The sequence below is a fragment of the Pogonomyrmex barbatus genome, unplaced genomic scaffold, assembly GCF_055798465.1.
Source record: "Pogonomyrmex barbatus isolate J1 unplaced genomic scaffold, ASM5579846v1 scaffold17, whole genome shotgun sequence".
Taxonomy (NCBI): domain Eukaryota; kingdom Metazoa; phylum Arthropoda; class Insecta; order Hymenoptera; family Formicidae; genus Pogonomyrmex; species Pogonomyrmex barbatus.
Genome location: NW_028297113.1, coordinates 4,092,876 through 4,111,681, shown reverse-complemented (window position 1 = coordinate 4,111,681; position 18,806 = coordinate 4,092,876). Strand labels below are relative to the sequence as shown.

At 33.7% G+C, this 18,806-nt stretch overlaps 1 protein-coding gene across 3 annotated transcripts; it reads right to left on the bottom strand.

Annotated features, from left to right (window-relative positions):
* Positions 1-2: 2 nt before the first annotated feature.
* Positions 3-18,785, bottom strand: Ctns (lysosomal cystine transporter cystinosin). Of its 3 annotated transcripts, none has more exons than XM_011632873.2 (11): positions 18,626-18,785; positions 17,830-18,153; positions 17,318-17,412; positions 5,435-5,486; positions 5,282-5,372; positions 4,581-4,763; positions 3,486-3,726; positions 3,122-3,241; positions 2,761-3,049; positions 2,566-2,668; positions 3-128 (listed from the first exon to the last, which is right to left on the bottom strand). In XM_011632873.2, exons 4-11 carry the CDS (start codon positions 5,472-5,474, stop codon positions 59-61), a joined length of 1,137 nt encoding a protein of 378 aa, XP_011631175.2. In that variant the 5' UTR covers positions 5,475-5,486; positions 17,318-17,412; positions 17,830-18,153; positions 18,626-18,785; the 3' UTR covers positions 3-58. The 3 variants fall into 3 exon arrangements, with proteins under 3 accessions (XP_011631175.2, XP_011631176.2, XP_011631177.2); XM_011632874.2 differs by lacking the exon at positions 3-128 and adding an exon at positions 688-2,076; XM_011632875.2 differs by lacking the exon at positions 3-128 and adding an exon at positions 2,179-2,482.
* Positions 18,786-18,806: the final 21 nt, after the last annotated feature.

The following is an 18,806-nucleotide window of genomic DNA, read 5'->3' as shown; positions in this document are numbered from 1 at the left end:
GCTTTCTGACGGGGGGGGGGGGAAGAAGGGGAGGTGTAGCGAAAAGCGACACGTGTTTTCATGCGCTGCACGAGTCCTCGGGTTCCTCTTGGCAATGGCCGGGCAGCTCAACATAGTCCTTGCGATTCCTGCAAGGAAAGGATTACGATATGTTCTTTAAGTAGATCGTGTGGCGAGCGGCGATCTCGGAGATTCGTCGATCTTATATTTAACACGTTTAGGGAAAGAGAGAGCAAAATATAGAAAAAGAGAGAAAGAAAGAGCATCGAGTCTTTCGCCAGAACGCCGTTAAAAAGTTGTGTTAGATTGGTTAGTTGAGAGTTAGTAAAGTTAGCAAACTGGATTAACCCGGGAATAAAAAAAAAAAAAATGACCGACTCCTCTGGCGTGAAGCGGTAAAAGACGAAAGTTCCGATGAACATTCGCAGCTTCATTTTTTATTTTATCATTACAATTCGCTTTGAAAATATATACAAATACTTTCGTACATGTTTATTTGCACGAATAATTATTATTCTTTCAAATAGAAAAATTCGTTGTTTAATAGCAAAATTGAAGAAAACTTTTCATCTTCGGAATTGAAGATTTTTGAGGATCAACTTCGCGATATGAACGTTATATAAACGAGGTTTATATTTATCGATGAAACTTTCAAATATTTTTATACACTCGTATAAAAACGTATAATTTGAAATAAAAAGAAGATAAAATAAAAATTTATTCCCGGGTTAATGACAAAAAAATGATACACACTCGTCTAGTCACAGATACACAAAATCATATTGATCGAGCACTCAAATAATTTACTCGGATAAATATTTTTCGAAATTATATCTAAAATCGCCGCAATCTATATAATAATCAAAATAATAATAATAATAAACGTAAACGCGGAACATGCTTCATGCGTATGATTAACTGTGATTCTTACATTTATCCTGGAGCAATCAAATAAAATCTAGCATACTCTACTGATGTATAATTTAATGTAATACCATTTCATGTAATATCTAAAATATTCAGAATCTAAAATATCATCTGTAATTATTTTAAAAGAGAATTTAATTCATTGCGTAATGAATGAAATAGTGAATTAGGTAAAAATAATAAAAATGGATCCTATTTTAAAATAAAGACTGGCTCTACAAAATATTTTTTATTACAATGTTAATGCAAGTCTCTAAATTCTTAAAAAAATTATCTACATTAAAAATCTTTCAATATTTATGTACACAATCTTTTCTTTAATATTTATATTTCAATGCTGATTTTTTATAATTAATAATTTATTTGGCAATGATATCAAATACGTAATTTCTTTGAAAAAACTTGTCCTGAAATTGCATGGTTCGTTTTAAATTTTTGAACAGTAAAAATGTTTAAGATACATCCTAAAGGTAAGATGTCTCTGGGATATTTCTGTGATATATTTTAGACATTTCTGCTGCGTGGGAAATATGTTGTCTGAGTTGATGTTAAAATTATTCATTATTGTTCTGTGACAATGTATATATTATATTTTCAATTTAAACCTAATCAAGAATTAAATTTACAATAATATTTATAAAAATTCTGTCATACTTATAATACTGATTCATATACTTTTTGACTTAAATTAAATAAAATCAAATAACGAAGATTATAAAAGTAAAATATATTTGTGTGTATGCAAAAATTATTTTTTTTTTATATAAATAATATTATATACATACACACAAATGTCTCATTTATATAATTTTTTAAACACTGCTTTTTAGAGAACGCTCTCTATGGAATGTTTTCATAATAAATATTTCAATATTATAAAAAAAAAGAATATACAAAAGCGTGGATTCATACATGCATATATCCATTTTGCACGCATTTTATGAACTTTGAACTTTTTACCTAATTGTATATTATATATGATAATGATAAATGAGAAAATATTCATGCAGAGATTTATGTAAAATAATATAAAAATCATTTATATATAAAATATGGATCAGGAAAATATTTTAAGAAGGGGAAATTAAGTCCTCGTCGAAGAGTCGCTATATTCTGCCATTCAGGTCAATCACCTTCTCATTGCTATGTCTGTAAAATCAAAATTTCGCTCTACCTCACGTCTATTGCTCATTAAATAGATGAAAGGGAATAAAATATTTATGTATATATATATGCGATTAATGAAATCCATTTATAAATATGGATATTCTATTTTCATACAAAAATGTGTTCAATGCTCTCATTATTAATATATTCAATTAAATAACACAATTAAATTAATATTACAAAATATTACAAAATATCAAAGTTAACTGTTATATTAACAGTTAGTAAAATCATGCATTTAACAATACTTATTCTAGTACAATATACAATTAAAAATACAATACAAAAAATAGTGAACACCTATGCTTCCCACATGCATGAAATATTCGTTAGTGTGAAAACTTAATCCACAAGATGTTATTTTATTAGTGGCATAGGTTCAGGATACCTAAAAAGTTATACAATAAAATGGCATGCAACGAAAAAAAGATACAAAGCGCAGACAATATTAAAGCATGCATATATACATACCTGTACAGAACATAATGCTGTATTAGGAAAAATATATCAAATGCCACGGAAAAAAATCCAAGACCGAATTTAGTCGGATCTCCGAAAATACTTTCCCAATCGTCTAACATAAAAATTATGATGTTAATGTTACGAGAATTGATTTTGAATACGCGAAATATAAAAGTAAATTCGATTCCACATTCGTATCTTTACCATAGTTAAAAGCATTGAGTATCATCTGTAACATTGACAGAATGCCACCAGTAAAATCTAGGAATATATTTCCTATACTCCAGCCGATAGTCGATTTCCTTCTATAGTTATAAAACGCTTGTGGCACGTATTTAATAAGCGTTATGCTAAGCTTAATGTAGCTACAATAATAGAGGAAATCTAACCATTGGATTGTCTTGACGCAAGATAATATCAAAGATATTAGTAGAAAAACTGCAAATATGCTGTGAATAATACGTGCAGTCGTTGATACTCTTTGATTGCCAATCTATAGTAAAAATGAATATGATTATATCTCAGTTGCGATGGGCAGCTATCTTGGAAACACAAGCTCAATTACCTCATAAATAAAGCATTGTCCTACAGTTACTGAAGTAGCAAATACTGCGTGTAGCGAGAAAAATATATCATTGATTTGTACAGGATTCAAGCCTTTTGGATATCGTGTAAAATATTGATTCTGAAAATATTTTAATACATTAATGGATTGTTATATACACACATACACGTGCGTACATATTGTTGTATTTCGTATTCTTATATCAAAGAATTTTTATTTATAAAATATTTCTTTTTTTCTGTGTTGATGCTCTCACACTTTTTGTATTTATGGTTTTTATTAGAAAATGTAGAATGAAGAATTCCGTTCATAATAATTGCGTAAAGCACGTAAAAAATATCAGACAAACATGACGGTATCTTACCTCAATCTCCGGTATCCAATAGAGGCCACAGTTAAATAACGCGTACATAATAAAACCCACGAGATTTAGTGAGACATAATCGAAATTAAGACCCACAACACTTTTACGTTTATAATTAGTATAGATTTGTGCATAAAAACTTATGCTCCATGCTACAAAATATATCCATCCAACCACAGCACTGATGTGGTACAATACGTCTGATTTCTCTATAGTCACTCTAACAAACGCTTCAGAGAAACTAAAAAAAAATATATAAAGCGGTTACATTTCGTGTGTACACATTAAAATATTATTTAAAAAAGATATGTTGCGTATAATATGTAGGAATTAAAAATCAAATTTGCTCACTTTAAATCGATAGTATCTAATTGATCTCGCGGTATAATAATAATTTTATACATAGACATCTTTCCACAGTTTTTATAGTTATTACAAATTTTCACGATAAAATTATTTAATAATTTTTGGGGAATCGATTTTAAAAAGCACTATATTAAGTTTATAATACAACAGTTTATACTCCAGAATGCGTAGACATTTCGTCACTGATTTCGTAATTTTTATTTATTCATATCACGAGAATATTAAAATCATTAAATATTAAACGAGTTTAGGTACGGCACCGTAATTGAACTAGGAAGCAGTCTGTTCAAAATCTAAAGACAGACTAACAAAATTTCAAGTTTTGTTTCAGCTTGGTTGACAAGTTTAGGTCAAGAAGCTATCTGTGCAGTCTTAGCTAGCAATCTTAGTGCAGTGGAATGCTGATCAGAACCTTTTCATAATTAGTCACGAAAAGAAAGATAGTGAGAGAGAGACAGAGAGAGAGAGAGAGAGAGAGAGAGAGAGAGAGAGAGAGAGAGAGAGAGAAGAAAGAGAATAAGTGAAGGCATCAGTGCCATAGGTCTCTGCTCCCTACTGTTTATTGTGAATACTTGATTATGAATACTCATACCAAATAATATATATGTTCGTAATCAGCTGTTATAAAAACATCAATGATTAGAGTTTACAAGAATAAACTTAAACAGTTTCAAAACGTAGAAAAATCATCAAATCTTTATATAAAAACGTTCCATTACATATACTTACTCTGTAATATTAGGAGTTACATTAACATTAACAATCGAATGACCTGCACTTAGGCCTCTTACATAGATTATCCATTCTTTTTCTCCTGCTATAATTTTAAAGTTGGATGGTTCTGCAGATAACAGATCGGAATGCTGGATATCTATCGTAACTGTTGCAATTTTGCCATCGGGTAAAGGTTCCCTGCAAAAATAAGAAATATGATTGATAATCTTATTTTTAATATATACTCAAGGTTATAATTATAAAGCATATTGAGATAAGTTAATCTGTCTATCAAGCATCTATAATTGAATGATAAAGTATAAAGTTCAAAGATAATGTTAGATTTGAATATTCATTATCCGCCTACTGTTATCAATACTCTTAGAAATGATAAAATAAATGCTGTCACATGATCATGACATGCTCAGATTAAACAAAATGTAGGTGAAGGTAATAAAATGTTGGCGTACTGATTTCTAAGCGCTTTCTTTTATTTGCATATACAAAATAAATTTCTGACAGCATGCTTGATTCGTTTGCAGATGCAAGTAACAACTGTAACAACAGTATGGACATATATAAATGCTTCTGAAAATAATATGAGTGTTCATACTTGATTTCAAATATAATAGTCAATATAATAGTCAAATCTGTACTCTATAGTATGGCCTGACATAACAGCTTAAGTTAATAATGATACACAACAAGCTACTCACGTCAGTGATAAGTTGAACGAATTCCTCTGATTGACCTGTACTTTCAGATCCTGTGGTGATGCTTTGAGCGCTCCCTGAACACATGTTAAAGCTGCAAACATGAAAGATATTGTAACAAACAGTAGCGAAACCGAAGACATTTCTACGTCTTACCAGATAACAGCAGGATCCACACGTAACTCCGCGAAGCCATATTTCACGTTGACTGAAACATGACAACGCACTACGTTTTTAGTTCGGTATTATCGCTGCATGTAATGAGGTAGCATTTAGCGTCAATCATTATTTCAGTGACACCGTTATCATCGCGATCTTTCACGACGTCACGCGTGTGCAAGGAGTTAAGGCTCGCATCGATGACACTTGGCATGCGAACGCGGAACGCACGGAGTGGGCAGTTCAGGGCAATTTAACCTCAAAATATGGGGGGTCATCGCAACTAGTCGCGCGATGCGATGACACTTGATGCACTGCCGCATCTCGTTATCGCTGACTCTTTATCGGCGTTACTCATTGATGATTTCGACGATCGACGGATCGTCTCGCGAGGACGTTCGAATTTCCGTAACTGTCAAACTGTGTGCATCGAGCGACGACGTTAATAACGACGATGTTGATAACGTCGACGACGAATACCATTTGTCGTCGTCGTCGTCGTCGTCAATGTTATTTCTTCGGATGACATTAATAAACACTAATACATGTTGCGCATAATCTCGATACGTTTCGCGGTAAACTGATAAGAAATGACAGGACGCGATATTGACTATGAGCACGTGATGCGCACAGCTGGAGTAACGTTTGGCGGCAAGAAATCAAAAGTCTCGCGGGGATGATCCGCAAGTTAACAAACTTATAGATCCGAGCTTGTATGTTGTTAAAATACATGCTCATCAACATCAGGAATAATAAGGTGATTAATTAAAGAAAAATAAAAACTAATTTAAAGAAAAATAAAACATAATTTAAAATTAAGTATATAATTAAGAAAATAAGAGTAAAATAAAAATAATTTTGATTTTGTTATAAGTAGAATAAATAATTAGAAGAAATATAAAAGTAAAATATAATTTAAAAATAAATAAAAATAAATTAAAACATAATAAAAAATTTGGATGCTTGTTGTTTTTATATGTATATTAAAAATATACTACAAGATTTTTTTAGAAATTTTATAAGATTTAAAAAAAAATTAAAAAGTGAACAGATAACACGCGCTATTTGCTTAAAAAAAAATCAATGTTTTGATAACACTGCGAATTATAAGAAATTTTTTTAATAAGATACGTAGATTAAAATATTATCTTTTTCGTTTAGTAAAAATAAAAAAATATCCGAGAATGATATGCACGAAAAATTCACACGTAAGATAACATTAATTAACGTTTCTTTTTGCAATAGATTAGAACTTTTAGTTTTTTAAAAAAGTGATTTGCAATTTATTTAAATTATAACGTTAATCTTGCATAATCAGACAGTGTTGCGCAAATTCTTATTAAGTAATAAATGTTATATATCGTGAACTAATGATAACATTCCTGTTAGAATTATAAAATTATCATCGTGTGTATTGCATCAATTATAACATTTTTTCTTAACTAATTTATCTTATCTCACTTGGAAAGAATTTTGATGAATTTTTTATTTTCATTTTTATTATTATTATTAACTTTAAATCCAAATTATCCAAGTTACTTTAATGCTATTATTATTTTAATATTATTATTTAAATATTATTATTATAATATTTAAAAAATTATTAATAATATTATTATATTATTATTTTAAAATTTCAATTGACTATTTTTATCATTATAAAGTGCGTGACAGCTCTTACAAGAATGTTCGTATTGAAAATAGGAAAAAATTTTATTCGAAGAGAAATTTTCATGACGCCGACAATATAAAGTCCATATTTACTTATTATTTTCTTAAAAGCAGGAGAAGCATTTCCATGCAAGACTTCTCGACAGGGAATTTCCAACCATCAAAAATTCTTTTCTTTTTATTCGTATGTATGTATGTGTTTTATCGAAAATTATTTGCTTTATTCTAATACAGTGTTCGTTCAAATATAACAGTGAAACTTTTATTTAAGAGCATCTGAAGAAAATCTTTTGTAGGAATTATTCAATCGAACATAATTGTTTCAAATACATAAAAATATGATCTTTACATATTCACCTAATGATGTACAGAGGAAGAAAGAAAATTTAATTAATTGCAACTTAGTATTAATTAAAATTAACTCGATTAATCAAAATGCTCAAAGATCGTTTCGATTTCACTGGTTTCATCGCTTAAACGATTGGCTGTCTCTTCCTTTCGTTATAGATTAAAAAACGAGCATTCAGAGTTTCGTGTATTATGTCTATCATCAATTCACGCGATTTCGTTGGCTATTTCCGTTCAATTCCGTCACACTTCACTCGCTCTTTTCCTTTTCTCTGTTTTCGCACTTAATGCTTAGTCGACGATAAACTTAATACGCTTTAGTGGGTCAAGTCTCGGTGAAGTTCCACCAAGATTGCGAAAAGGCCAGCACGTATTCCAAAGGATAGAAAAAAAGGCATGAGAAGTATGATAACGACTAAGCGAAAGAGAGAAAGAGAAAAAAAAAAGAGAGAGGAGGAGAGAGAACAATATGTCGAACGCGGCACGGAATGACGAAGACAAACGAGATTTACTTTTACGTGCCATAGGAAATTCGCGTGATAAAAAAGATAAAAGAAAGGCAGATTTCGTGAAACGAAAAGAGCAACCAAGAGCAGGTTTAATGCTAATAATAAATTGCACGAAAATCGATAAAAATCAAGTAAGTCTCTTTAGAACAAAACTAATTGAGAGAATGTTTTTTATTAGAATTCACATTTTTGGCATGTATTTCTGTGTGTGTGTGTGTGTGTGTGTGTGTGTGTGTGTGTGTGTGTGTGTGTGTGTGTGTATATATATGTATCTTTGTACATATAGATTATGTATATCGTAACTTTTTTTATTCACTATGTTTTTACTTGTAAAATCGTATTTTATATTAACATGTTTCTACTCTATTACATGTAGTAAAAAATAAATATGCTTAAATTTTTATTGTGTGCGTGTGCGTGTGCGTGTGTGTGTGCGCGCGCGCGTGTGTGAGTGTGTGTGTGTGTGTGTGTGTGCGCGCGCGCGTGCACGTACTGATTCGCGATGTGAAATGTATTTCCTACCGTGGACCGCGATCGAAAGAGTTTGAAAAATACTGCGTTGTAGGACATGGTGACTCGCACGAGAGAGAAAGAGAGAGCAGAACAGAATTTTTATTTTTGATACCTAGCGTTGCGGATCCATTCGAGCCGAGATACGTGCACGTAATGCGCAAAAAAGAACGTAAAAAAAAAAATGAATGTAACTTCACGTCGTAAAAGATCTTAATTAGAGCCGGATTAAAGGAACGGTATTTCATAAAAATAAGGCGAAAACGCGCGGAGAATAAAAATGACCGTTTCATTTATTTTGCATTTAGGTAAATTCGTTTAATAGCGATTATTATATTACGAATTTAATTAAGCGCGAGAATAATAAACAATTTTTAAGTTTTGCGATACCGAAAGCTACCTTTTTTAGTAACAATATTATCTCCATATGCACTGTATTATTCCGTATTATTCCGTAATTTGTTTTTACGATACCGCGAACGATTTGCACGAATTAAAATCTAGGCGACCGAGCATAATAACGATTATCATAAATTAAAGATTAAACTTCGAACTGGAGTTGTTGGGTCAGGCGACTTAATGCTCGTTTCATGCTAATTTCTTATCACAGTCAATTACTTAATCGCGCGCATTCCAATGTGGGTTAACGTTCGCGACTGATTAGAAAGTATAATTCAACACGATGTCTCATTAATATTTTGGAGACACATTACATTGATAAATGTGATCATGTTCTGCTTCTGGATTTTCATAATTCTACAGATTTTAGAAAGCATATATCATTAACTTACGCTAAGAGAGAAATAAGATGTTATATAAATAACATAGTTGAATAATAAAAAGATAATCATACCGATTTTATGCCTTTTGAAGTTTTCATTAGTTTCCCCATTAATTTCTGAAATCTATCTCATGGAAATAAGAGAGCCCATTTACATCTGTTCTTTTATATGACCATCTCTTTTGAAGATTAATCTAATTAAATTAATAAAGAAAACCTCGCAACCTCACATCATCAAAATTTACATCAGATAAAATATAATACCCGAAGTAATAAGGTGTACCCCAATTTTGCCTACGGCATAATTCTTTTCTTAATATCCGCCATCAGGACGTCATCGCGGTGGAGAACGGTTTTACCTTCGTATATTTGAGGACATTTCAGGAGATCCCCCCCCCCCTCTCTCCTCCATTCCCTCTCTTTCTCTCTTTCCTTCTCGCCGTATTCTCCGTGATACATTAAGGCAAAATGTCGACATTACAGCCACGCGTCGCTCAATATATCATTGCACGGGGGTGTGTGCGTAGTCGCGTATAATGCCGCGCCGCGCCGCGCCGCGACGAGCGGTTTCGGCATTATTGTTCCATTGGCGGAATTATTGGCGCAATTAACTGTCCGGCTAAACCGTTTTAAATACTCCGCGCGTTACCGTCGTCACTCGGTCGGCTTTTCTCGCCCGCTCGGTCGGGGGGCCCTTTCGGTCGATCGATGGAGCGCGAAATATGCGGCCGCCGGCCACTCTCCGCCGCCGTTGGCCGTCGTCGAGAAATTTTTTATGGCTCTATTCCCGATTTTATCGAGGCTTTCCTTCTTTTTTTTTTTTTTTATGAAACCAGCGCTGCACGCGCGACCGTCTGACTTACACGTGAGGCCTTTACACGCTCCCGGACTTCACTTGATGGACATCGTGAATCGGCGTAAAGTGGACACGTAACGTTGTTCACGGATAAATTTGGAGACGATCTCTCTCCGATAATTAGGTCGGCTGGAGATATCGTCGTTCGTTGCAATTCTTCGACATTAAATATTTTAATCACCTGGAACTGGAATTAATTAAGCGGAAAGAGATTGCTGCCAATTATTTGTTCGCTTTTCGCTAATTCGATAAATCCTTTGCGTTGCATTGTTTATCGCCCGTTTTCGGTCATGCATTATTTGCGGAATATTTACATGCGTAGGCGGTAATTTATCTAATTTTCTATCCACAGTCGCATCGAATATTATTCCCACAACAACCTGCAGCGAGGGAATAATATTCAACTGTGCGACAATGCAATTTTCCTTTGTTTAGTGGCATTCGCTCAATCGCGATTTTTGCTTGAAAATAGAGAATTCAGTTTCGAATCATATCCGTGTTTATAACGCATTTCGCGCAACATAGGAGAGAGTAACGATATTCATTATTAACGAGCGCGCGCGATTTTTCTCCGCCGTACGGCGGTCGCTAGTCGCGAAATTACAGCCGCGAAAAGAGGGAAATCAGCTTTCATTAATTTCCATTTGATCCTATAATTTATTACGTATATTCGAAAACAAATTATAGGCGCGCAAATAGAGCCCGCGCGCGCAATCGCGTACTATAAATCATTAGGCGCGCCGGCTATCGCGCCTGCAACGCGCTGCATTAACGTATCCTGTCATTTTCTACGAAAATAACCGTACGATTGCCAGGATTCGTGTACGTACGAGATGGGTCGCGAAAACAGCTTGTAATAGCTACGTCGAAATTTGAGCACTCATGCTTTTATCGTATGAATATTGATGGGCATTGTCTATCGGAGCGTGAATTTCATAGCTGGCGACGAGGCTGTATAAGCGCAGACTATTGAGGCGAGATTATGCTCATACTGATATAATGGTAGCTCATATTTAAAAATATTGTTAATATATGCCACATTATAATAGTTTACTTTTCTTATATTCGAAAGAACCCAAATGAACGTCAAATGAACAGGATTTACATTTTTTTCGTTCGAGGATAAATTTTATCTCGAGATATTAATAAAAAGCTGAAAGTGAACAGTATTATTAACAATTATTAATTCAATATTGGAATAACTATTTATGATATTTGACCGATTTACATTGTGATCTTTAATTTTATATACTAGGTATTAGATTTTTTTACGCATACAATCTTTCTTTCATTTAGTTTATTTTAATTTTTCATAGTACGATTTATTTTGCAATCACCTCACGATCTTCTTGTCGATGCTTTAGTCGGTTATCGACGTAAATTTACGAGTTCCTTGCTGGTCTGTCCTTTATTGTGGATCCGGTTTCCAATATTAATATCACCGTCCAACGCGTTTGATCGTATCACAATATCGGATTTCGTGAGATGTTTGAAAAAGCAGCGTTTAAATAGCAAAAAGATAACAATATGTTGCTAATATTTAAATAAAGAGTAAACAAGTAAAGATATCAAAATTGACAATCATCACATTTAGCCATAAATATATATATAATATAAAGATCTTTGGCAAATAAGAACTATATATCAAATCTTAAATACATATTGATATCTAAAAGACAACAAAAATAAATATATTAAATTATTATAGTATAAATTTTAGATTTTTAGGAACTTGAAAATAGCAATTATAAAATTAATTTTTATTATTTTATTTAATTTTTTTTTCTTTTAAATATATATCTTTTATTGCATATCTCATACTTTTTAGACTTTTTTTATTTGTTAATTCTAAATCTTTACATAAAAGAATAATATTTTATTCAAATATCTCTCTTACAAACCGAATAAATTTTAAAAAATAATATTGATTATTAGTTTTCTTGTTTTACAAATAAGTTATATTACTGTATATGTATACGTTGTATATGTTACATTGCCCCTAGCTTATGGTAGTCTCTTGGTTTATTTTTGTGAGAAACTGGATAATACAAATCCACATGCGATGCTTTCATGCCGTTTCTCTTTTTATTTATTTTACTTAGTTTGTTTTATTTAGCGATGCCGGTTATTTATATTTTGTTTCAATTTCATAAAATATATTCATTGTTGTTGCTCCGCAATCTTTTATTTCTAATACGATTTCCATCGCAAATTTATTATTATATAAAATAGCGATATTCTAATAAATATTATATATATGGGATTACTAAAGGATTACTAAATTTAATTTTTAAGATATAGAATTTATCGATAGAAATTTTTTATTAATTAGTTGAATTGTTATTTTTTTTATTATTTAACTAATATTAATCATTTTGATTTTAATTTTATATCTTTAATTTATTTTTTAGCTATTTAATTTCTTAATAATATTTCTTTTCCTGAATATATAGAAATAGGCATGATTTTTGCAAATTATATAGTATTATTATTTAAAAACTGAGTTAATTAATAAATATATTAATCCAAGTGTCAATTAAAATGTTAATTGTAATTAATAATTTAATTTAATTTAATGTCATATTGTAAATGTGGCATTTGATTTCTGCATCTTGACCTGCTTCAAATTTCGCTATGAAGTCTCTCATTATTAATTAATGAAATTACTAGATGTTGAGATTGATCGAGTGGCGGCAAACGATTCACTTGGGAAAAGCCATGGTGAATCTGTCATAGCGTCACCTTTGACAGTCGATCAATCGATCGAAAATCTGATTAGACGAGATATTCATCAAGTCAAAGATACATAATTACTCGTTCTATTAATAATCGTGATCTGTGGAAAGTGCAATCAACATTCCAGAATCTGGTTTACAAGCATTTACTTGGCTATTATGTATGCATAAGTAGTCAGTACATGATGTAGCTATTCATAAAGTATGTACGTGAAAAATAATGAAACCGGTATTCTTGATGATTTATATGTACGGGGTGATTATGAAACGCATTATAACTAAAACTTCATATTCCTCGAGTCGATTTTTCTTTTCAAATTTTGCAAATTCTCGAAGAGACAAATTATTAAAATTCTCACATTTCCGTTTATAAAAAAATAATCGACGTGGAAGAACGTAGCGGAGTTTAGCATTCGTAGAATCGTCTTGTATGCACGATTTTCTTGCGAAAACGCGTGTGAATTACTTTGCGTGGCTTTGCCAAGTGCGATTATCTCTTTAGCTGGCAAAATTGCAAAGTGTAAAGTAGAAATTCCCGGCGTACAAATTGTGACAGTTAATAACCAGAGCGCGCACGTACATAACGCGTAAGTAGATAATCGAATTAATTGCGGCGCGCGCGTTCAAATAAATATATCCCCGTTTCTCGCGCGATGTACCGCGTTGTAAAATTCAATGTAATGCGAAATATAATATACATATCGCTCGTGTATGGGATATAGGCAATACGCAATTTCCGGCTGGTAACGTGTCATCGCGTAAATAAATAAAAATGGTGGTGTCGTCGTATGCTGTTGGCGGAATGAAATCCGGTCGAATTTACAAACCAGTGGAACGGGAGTGAATATTTAATTATGCCATTTGTTTATCCCATTCCGCCGAATCGCTAATTCGCGCAGTCGAGTGTCCGATATCCTCGAACAATAAGCGGCCGTGTATATTAAGCTCTATTTATATTTCTCATTATAACGGTCAAATTATCGTCGCTCTGACGCTTATGACTTGGTGACGTTTCGTTATAATTTTATGTGTAATGTTATTTATCATGATAATGGAAATGGAATAAAATCCGTATGCCGGATCGACAAGAGCGACGCGAATAACTCAGAAGGATATAAGCTTTATTTGAAAATAAATTCACGTTAATTCTGCAGGACATAATTAAATTCGCAAGGCTGCAGCTTAATTCATCAAATCATTCTCTTTAATCGCTTTTTAAGATTAATTAATCACAGCCAATTAATATCTCGTCAATAAAGCAAACTATATTTCTTTCTAATCTAATATCTTTAGATAAGGTAACACTAATTTCTTGTTTTAAACGGGCGTCTCACTCGTGCTCACTTGTATCGTCGTCTCTTATCGCACCAAAGCCTTAACGTTCTTTGATTAATAAACGTCATTAATTCATAGACGATTTTTATCTTAACACGACATGAATCGTCAACTTATTAAACGTCTCGATTAAGGGATACTAATCGTTCTAACGTCTGGTCGGCGGTCCATGCTGAGAAACTACTCGCGTGGATTGTCTTATTTATGACGAAGAACGCTTTGTGAGTCACATGTGCATCGATAACGAAGTCGGGCACATTGTCTCCGTCGCCGATCGATATCGCGTGGCACGCGAGAAGTATGCAACGTGCCTGAACGGCAACGCGCTATCCACGGCGTCGAGAATAAGAAAGCTCGCGAGTTAATTAATAAGAAGTTCCCAGTTTTCCCAGGAATTAATTCTTCGTCATTCATCACGGCGGTTTGTCGCCAAACGTGGTAGTCTTGCAGTTCCACCTCTTGTCGCATTATTTTTCAAGAGCAAGACTCGTCGCTCGATCCCGAGTGCTTTCTCCTCGATTCAAAAAAATTTTTCACGAGGATTTGTACATTTTCCGCTTCTTTTCATTCCGATTCTGAAAAGGATCGCGCAACGTTCCGGGGCTCGATATTAGAAAATTCCTTGACCGACACCGGCAGTGCCAATAACTCGCGCAATAACGCGGGGCCACGCTACGTTAATCAAGAACGAATGCTACGGGTGCTAATAACATTTTTATCGTCGCTATCGCGATTACCGTTTTGTCCGTTTTACCTTGACTACACGAGAGAGAATTCAAGTCGCCTTCGATTCGGCGGGCCGTACCTAGATCGATCTTGTCTCGTTGCTTAATAATAGAATACGTACGCGTATGCTTCGCGTAACGGCACCGCAAATCGTGCATCGCATATCAGACCCGTTGCGAAATTTCCACTCGTTGCGAATAGTGCAGTTTTGTTTACGATACGCTGTAGGCGATTCTGCGGAATTTTCAACAAAAACAAACTTGCGTCGTTAACACTGTATTCGCGCGATGTGCCGTGCGCGTGCTTTTTGTCGCTATTCTATTCGGCATCGATAAAGCTCGATCTGGTATGAAGAAGTTAAAAAGCTCGCGTAAGCTCGTGTGCCCGATTCCGCGCGCATTCATGAATAATTCACAATTTATTGAGTTTTAATATCAATATCGACGCGATCGCGGATTAATCGACTGGCACGGCCAGCCAATATTTATGCGCCTTCCTTGGTGACGTTCATGCCGCTGTAATGTCGACAATCGGTCTCTTCCTTTTTTTTTTTTTTGCCGATTCGAAATTATTTATTTTTCAGTTGCGTTTGACGCGCACGTGCAGTAGTTTTTGCGAAATAGTATAAATGGCTTCATTGAAATTTTATCATTTTATTCCGTTTTCAAAAAGCCCATATACGACAGCAACAGTATTGTATCAGTGAAACGTAGTATCAACAAAACTAAAATGGAAAAAAAACCTATCAGCGTTAAATTTTGAAGCTATAACTTGTGATATTTTTATAGTAAGAGAGAGATATCTATTGTCAAACGTTAAAGATTCGTTCGTGTCTACCGCGGAATTTTATCGGCGATAACAGACTGCAGCGACCGATTGACTCGATTAAATAACTTGTTCACGTACGATATAGTAGATATTCGTGATAACACTTGATTTCTCCTTTCTCCATCGCATAGAATTTCACTGATTAATGCATTAATGTAATATCAGCCGAAATAACGATAACGAGCTTATTCGATTCGGCGATACGATTTCGAGATTCGGCAGCATGATCAAGCACATTTCCGTTTACGAATTTTTTACGTAAAGCTATACACGTATTATTTTTTTTAATGAAAATTTTCGTATGTACACTGTGCAAAATATTATTTTTTATGTGTAACTTAATTTCTAAATACTATTTTATTTTTATTAAATTATCGAACATTTAAAATATTATTTTACCATTATGTATCGTATAATTTACAATGCATATTTTATATACAAGTTTTATTATATATTTTATTATACGATCAGATATCGAAATGCAAAAATTTGCAAAAATTAAACAAAAGATTTCAAAATAATTTTCCAATGAATAATTTAAAATAATTTCTATAACTATTGCAGAAATGTATATTTTTCAGGCTCCGCATATATGTAGACTATTTAATTGTTTCAATTTGTTGTTTGTTGCTGGAATAATCATATGTTTATTATTTAAAAACAAACTTGAACTTCGGTTTATTTATTATTCAACATTTTTTGCGATGGTCACATCGCGAATATTTACGGCAAGGATCGCATGCACGAAAATCGCTAGAGGTGCGAGAAATTCTCGCGATTTTACGAAAGCCAGCAGCGCGTGTTTTATTGTACGTGTGCAAAACGTGTTTTAATGACTTACGACCTATTTGCAACCGCATTCAATGCCCTCGTTTTTCCTGGTTTCGAATAACTACATGTTTGCCGATGGCCGAACGCACGACACTAAGCGATAGGTCTCCCTTCCTCCCGTTACCGCTGATCGATTTTGATTTCACGGCTAGTTTCGCGGAAATTAAATCATTGCACGATCGATGAAAATGACGGACCGCTTTGTCGTAAATTCATGCGGTGCAAAATTCCCATCACGCATTCCATCCTAACAGAGATCGACATTTCATATATACAGACATCTCTTTTCTAGTGTTCCTTCAATATGCACGCGAAAGAGACTTTGTATATAATCAACAATGTTTATAAATAATTAATAATCGCAAAGAAATGAAGAGTTACACAGAGAAATTTTCTGCAACTCTGTTGAGTTTAGAAAAAGCATAATTTGTGTGCGCGCGCGCGCGCGCGCGCGCGCGTATGTGTGTGTGTGTGTGTGTGTGTGTGTGTGTGTGTGTGTGTGTGTGGTGTTGATGGTGTGATATTTCAAGACCGAGATACCGGCAATAGTTGCAGATTAAGTGTGGGTAGTAACGTAATAATTCATTACTTTACTCGGCTTATATCCGCCATTGTCTCGGACGCGCCGTTCATTATCTGTAGCGTTATTTCAGTTGGTTTCGCGAGCAATCACGATTATTACTATGCACTCTGCCGGTTTTTACCGTCCTTGATTTACCGATAGAAATTTGCGCCATAGCGCTCACTCACCTGTCAAATTTCGCTCAGCCGCGACAGTTAAAATCTACCATCGAGATGCAGAGACATCCAATCTCTGCGCGTTACAACCGACTTCACAAGAACGTCTGTAACGAGAAGCTTTTTATTAAAGTCCATTGAAATATGCATGCTCATGATCAGAAATCGAAAGGGAGTGAGCGTCAAAAAAATTTCATCCGTTGACAGAAAAAATTCTTCTTTGAATGACTTTGAACGACAGCCGCTCAATATTGTCTACTTCATTGCATTAGCCGTTAATTTTCAAAGTAATATCGTTTGAAAGGCCTTTGAGCGAGAAAGAAGATATTTTTTCCATCCAAAATTTATGTATATTTTTACACATAATTTTTTTTATTTAAATTATCCATGATTAAAAAAATGTAAAGAATTTAATAAAAAATTAATTTCGATAATTTTATTCGATGATTATATTAAAAAAAAAATGTAATGTATTTAAGTTTGATTTAATATTCTTATATTCGAGATAAAGTCAAGAAACATACCACTGTGTGTTATCGATTGATCGATTCAATCGCATTTGGAAGAATACAAATGATCTGAAGGATTTCTCGATCCTCTCGATCCTATTACATCTAAAACTACGTAGTTATCATCCCGGTGAGCAAACACTTTCAACCACAGTCTGGGTACCGTGTAAGGAATCCAGCTTGTTGATAAATGCGATCACTGAGCGACGATCTCGACTTTAATCTCCAATCGGAGCTTTGCCGATTGAATTTCCTCGTAGTTTCCGATGCTCGAAGTCCTTGAGCTTGATCTTAAGATCATGAGGTTTTGTTGCAGATGATTGTAGTAGAAGTTTGAGGCTAAAGGAAATATAGTCCTTTAGATAAAAGAGTTGAAGAAAAATAAAGTTCACGTAATATTCACGATCATAAAAGAAATTATATTTCGCGTTAAAATTAAAAAAATTATTAAATTTTATTTTATATTTTAAGTATTTAGATTATTTCGAATATTGCGCGCGTGTATTGTGGACGATTCTACGAATTGAATCGTCTGGTTGGCGACACGATCGTCCTTCAAAAAATTATACAAAATGATTTTTCAGTGAAAGTTTATCTCTATTGCGTAATGTCTCGTTATCGATGGCTACTTCGTTAATGTCGTTATCTGTAACATAATAACGGTGAAGAACGACGATAAAGTGCGCGAATCACGTGATAACAGTATGTCTAGTTTGGTTAACAATAACGAGTGCATGGTTCGACACACCTATAGTCCGACACGGTCAATCGTCGCGACGATTCCGCGCTTCGCGTAAAAAATCAAGCTCACCATTAGAAGTTACTGATTACGCAGATAACAATCGATATATCCGCAACGGTTCTCCCTAGAAACTGCGGCAAATATGATGGGTCCGTGACGATCACGTGAACCGGGCTGGTTCAGCCGGGTGTACGACTAGTAAATGTCCGCGCGAGATCGTATATATAAATCCTGTAAGAGAGTCCCCCCC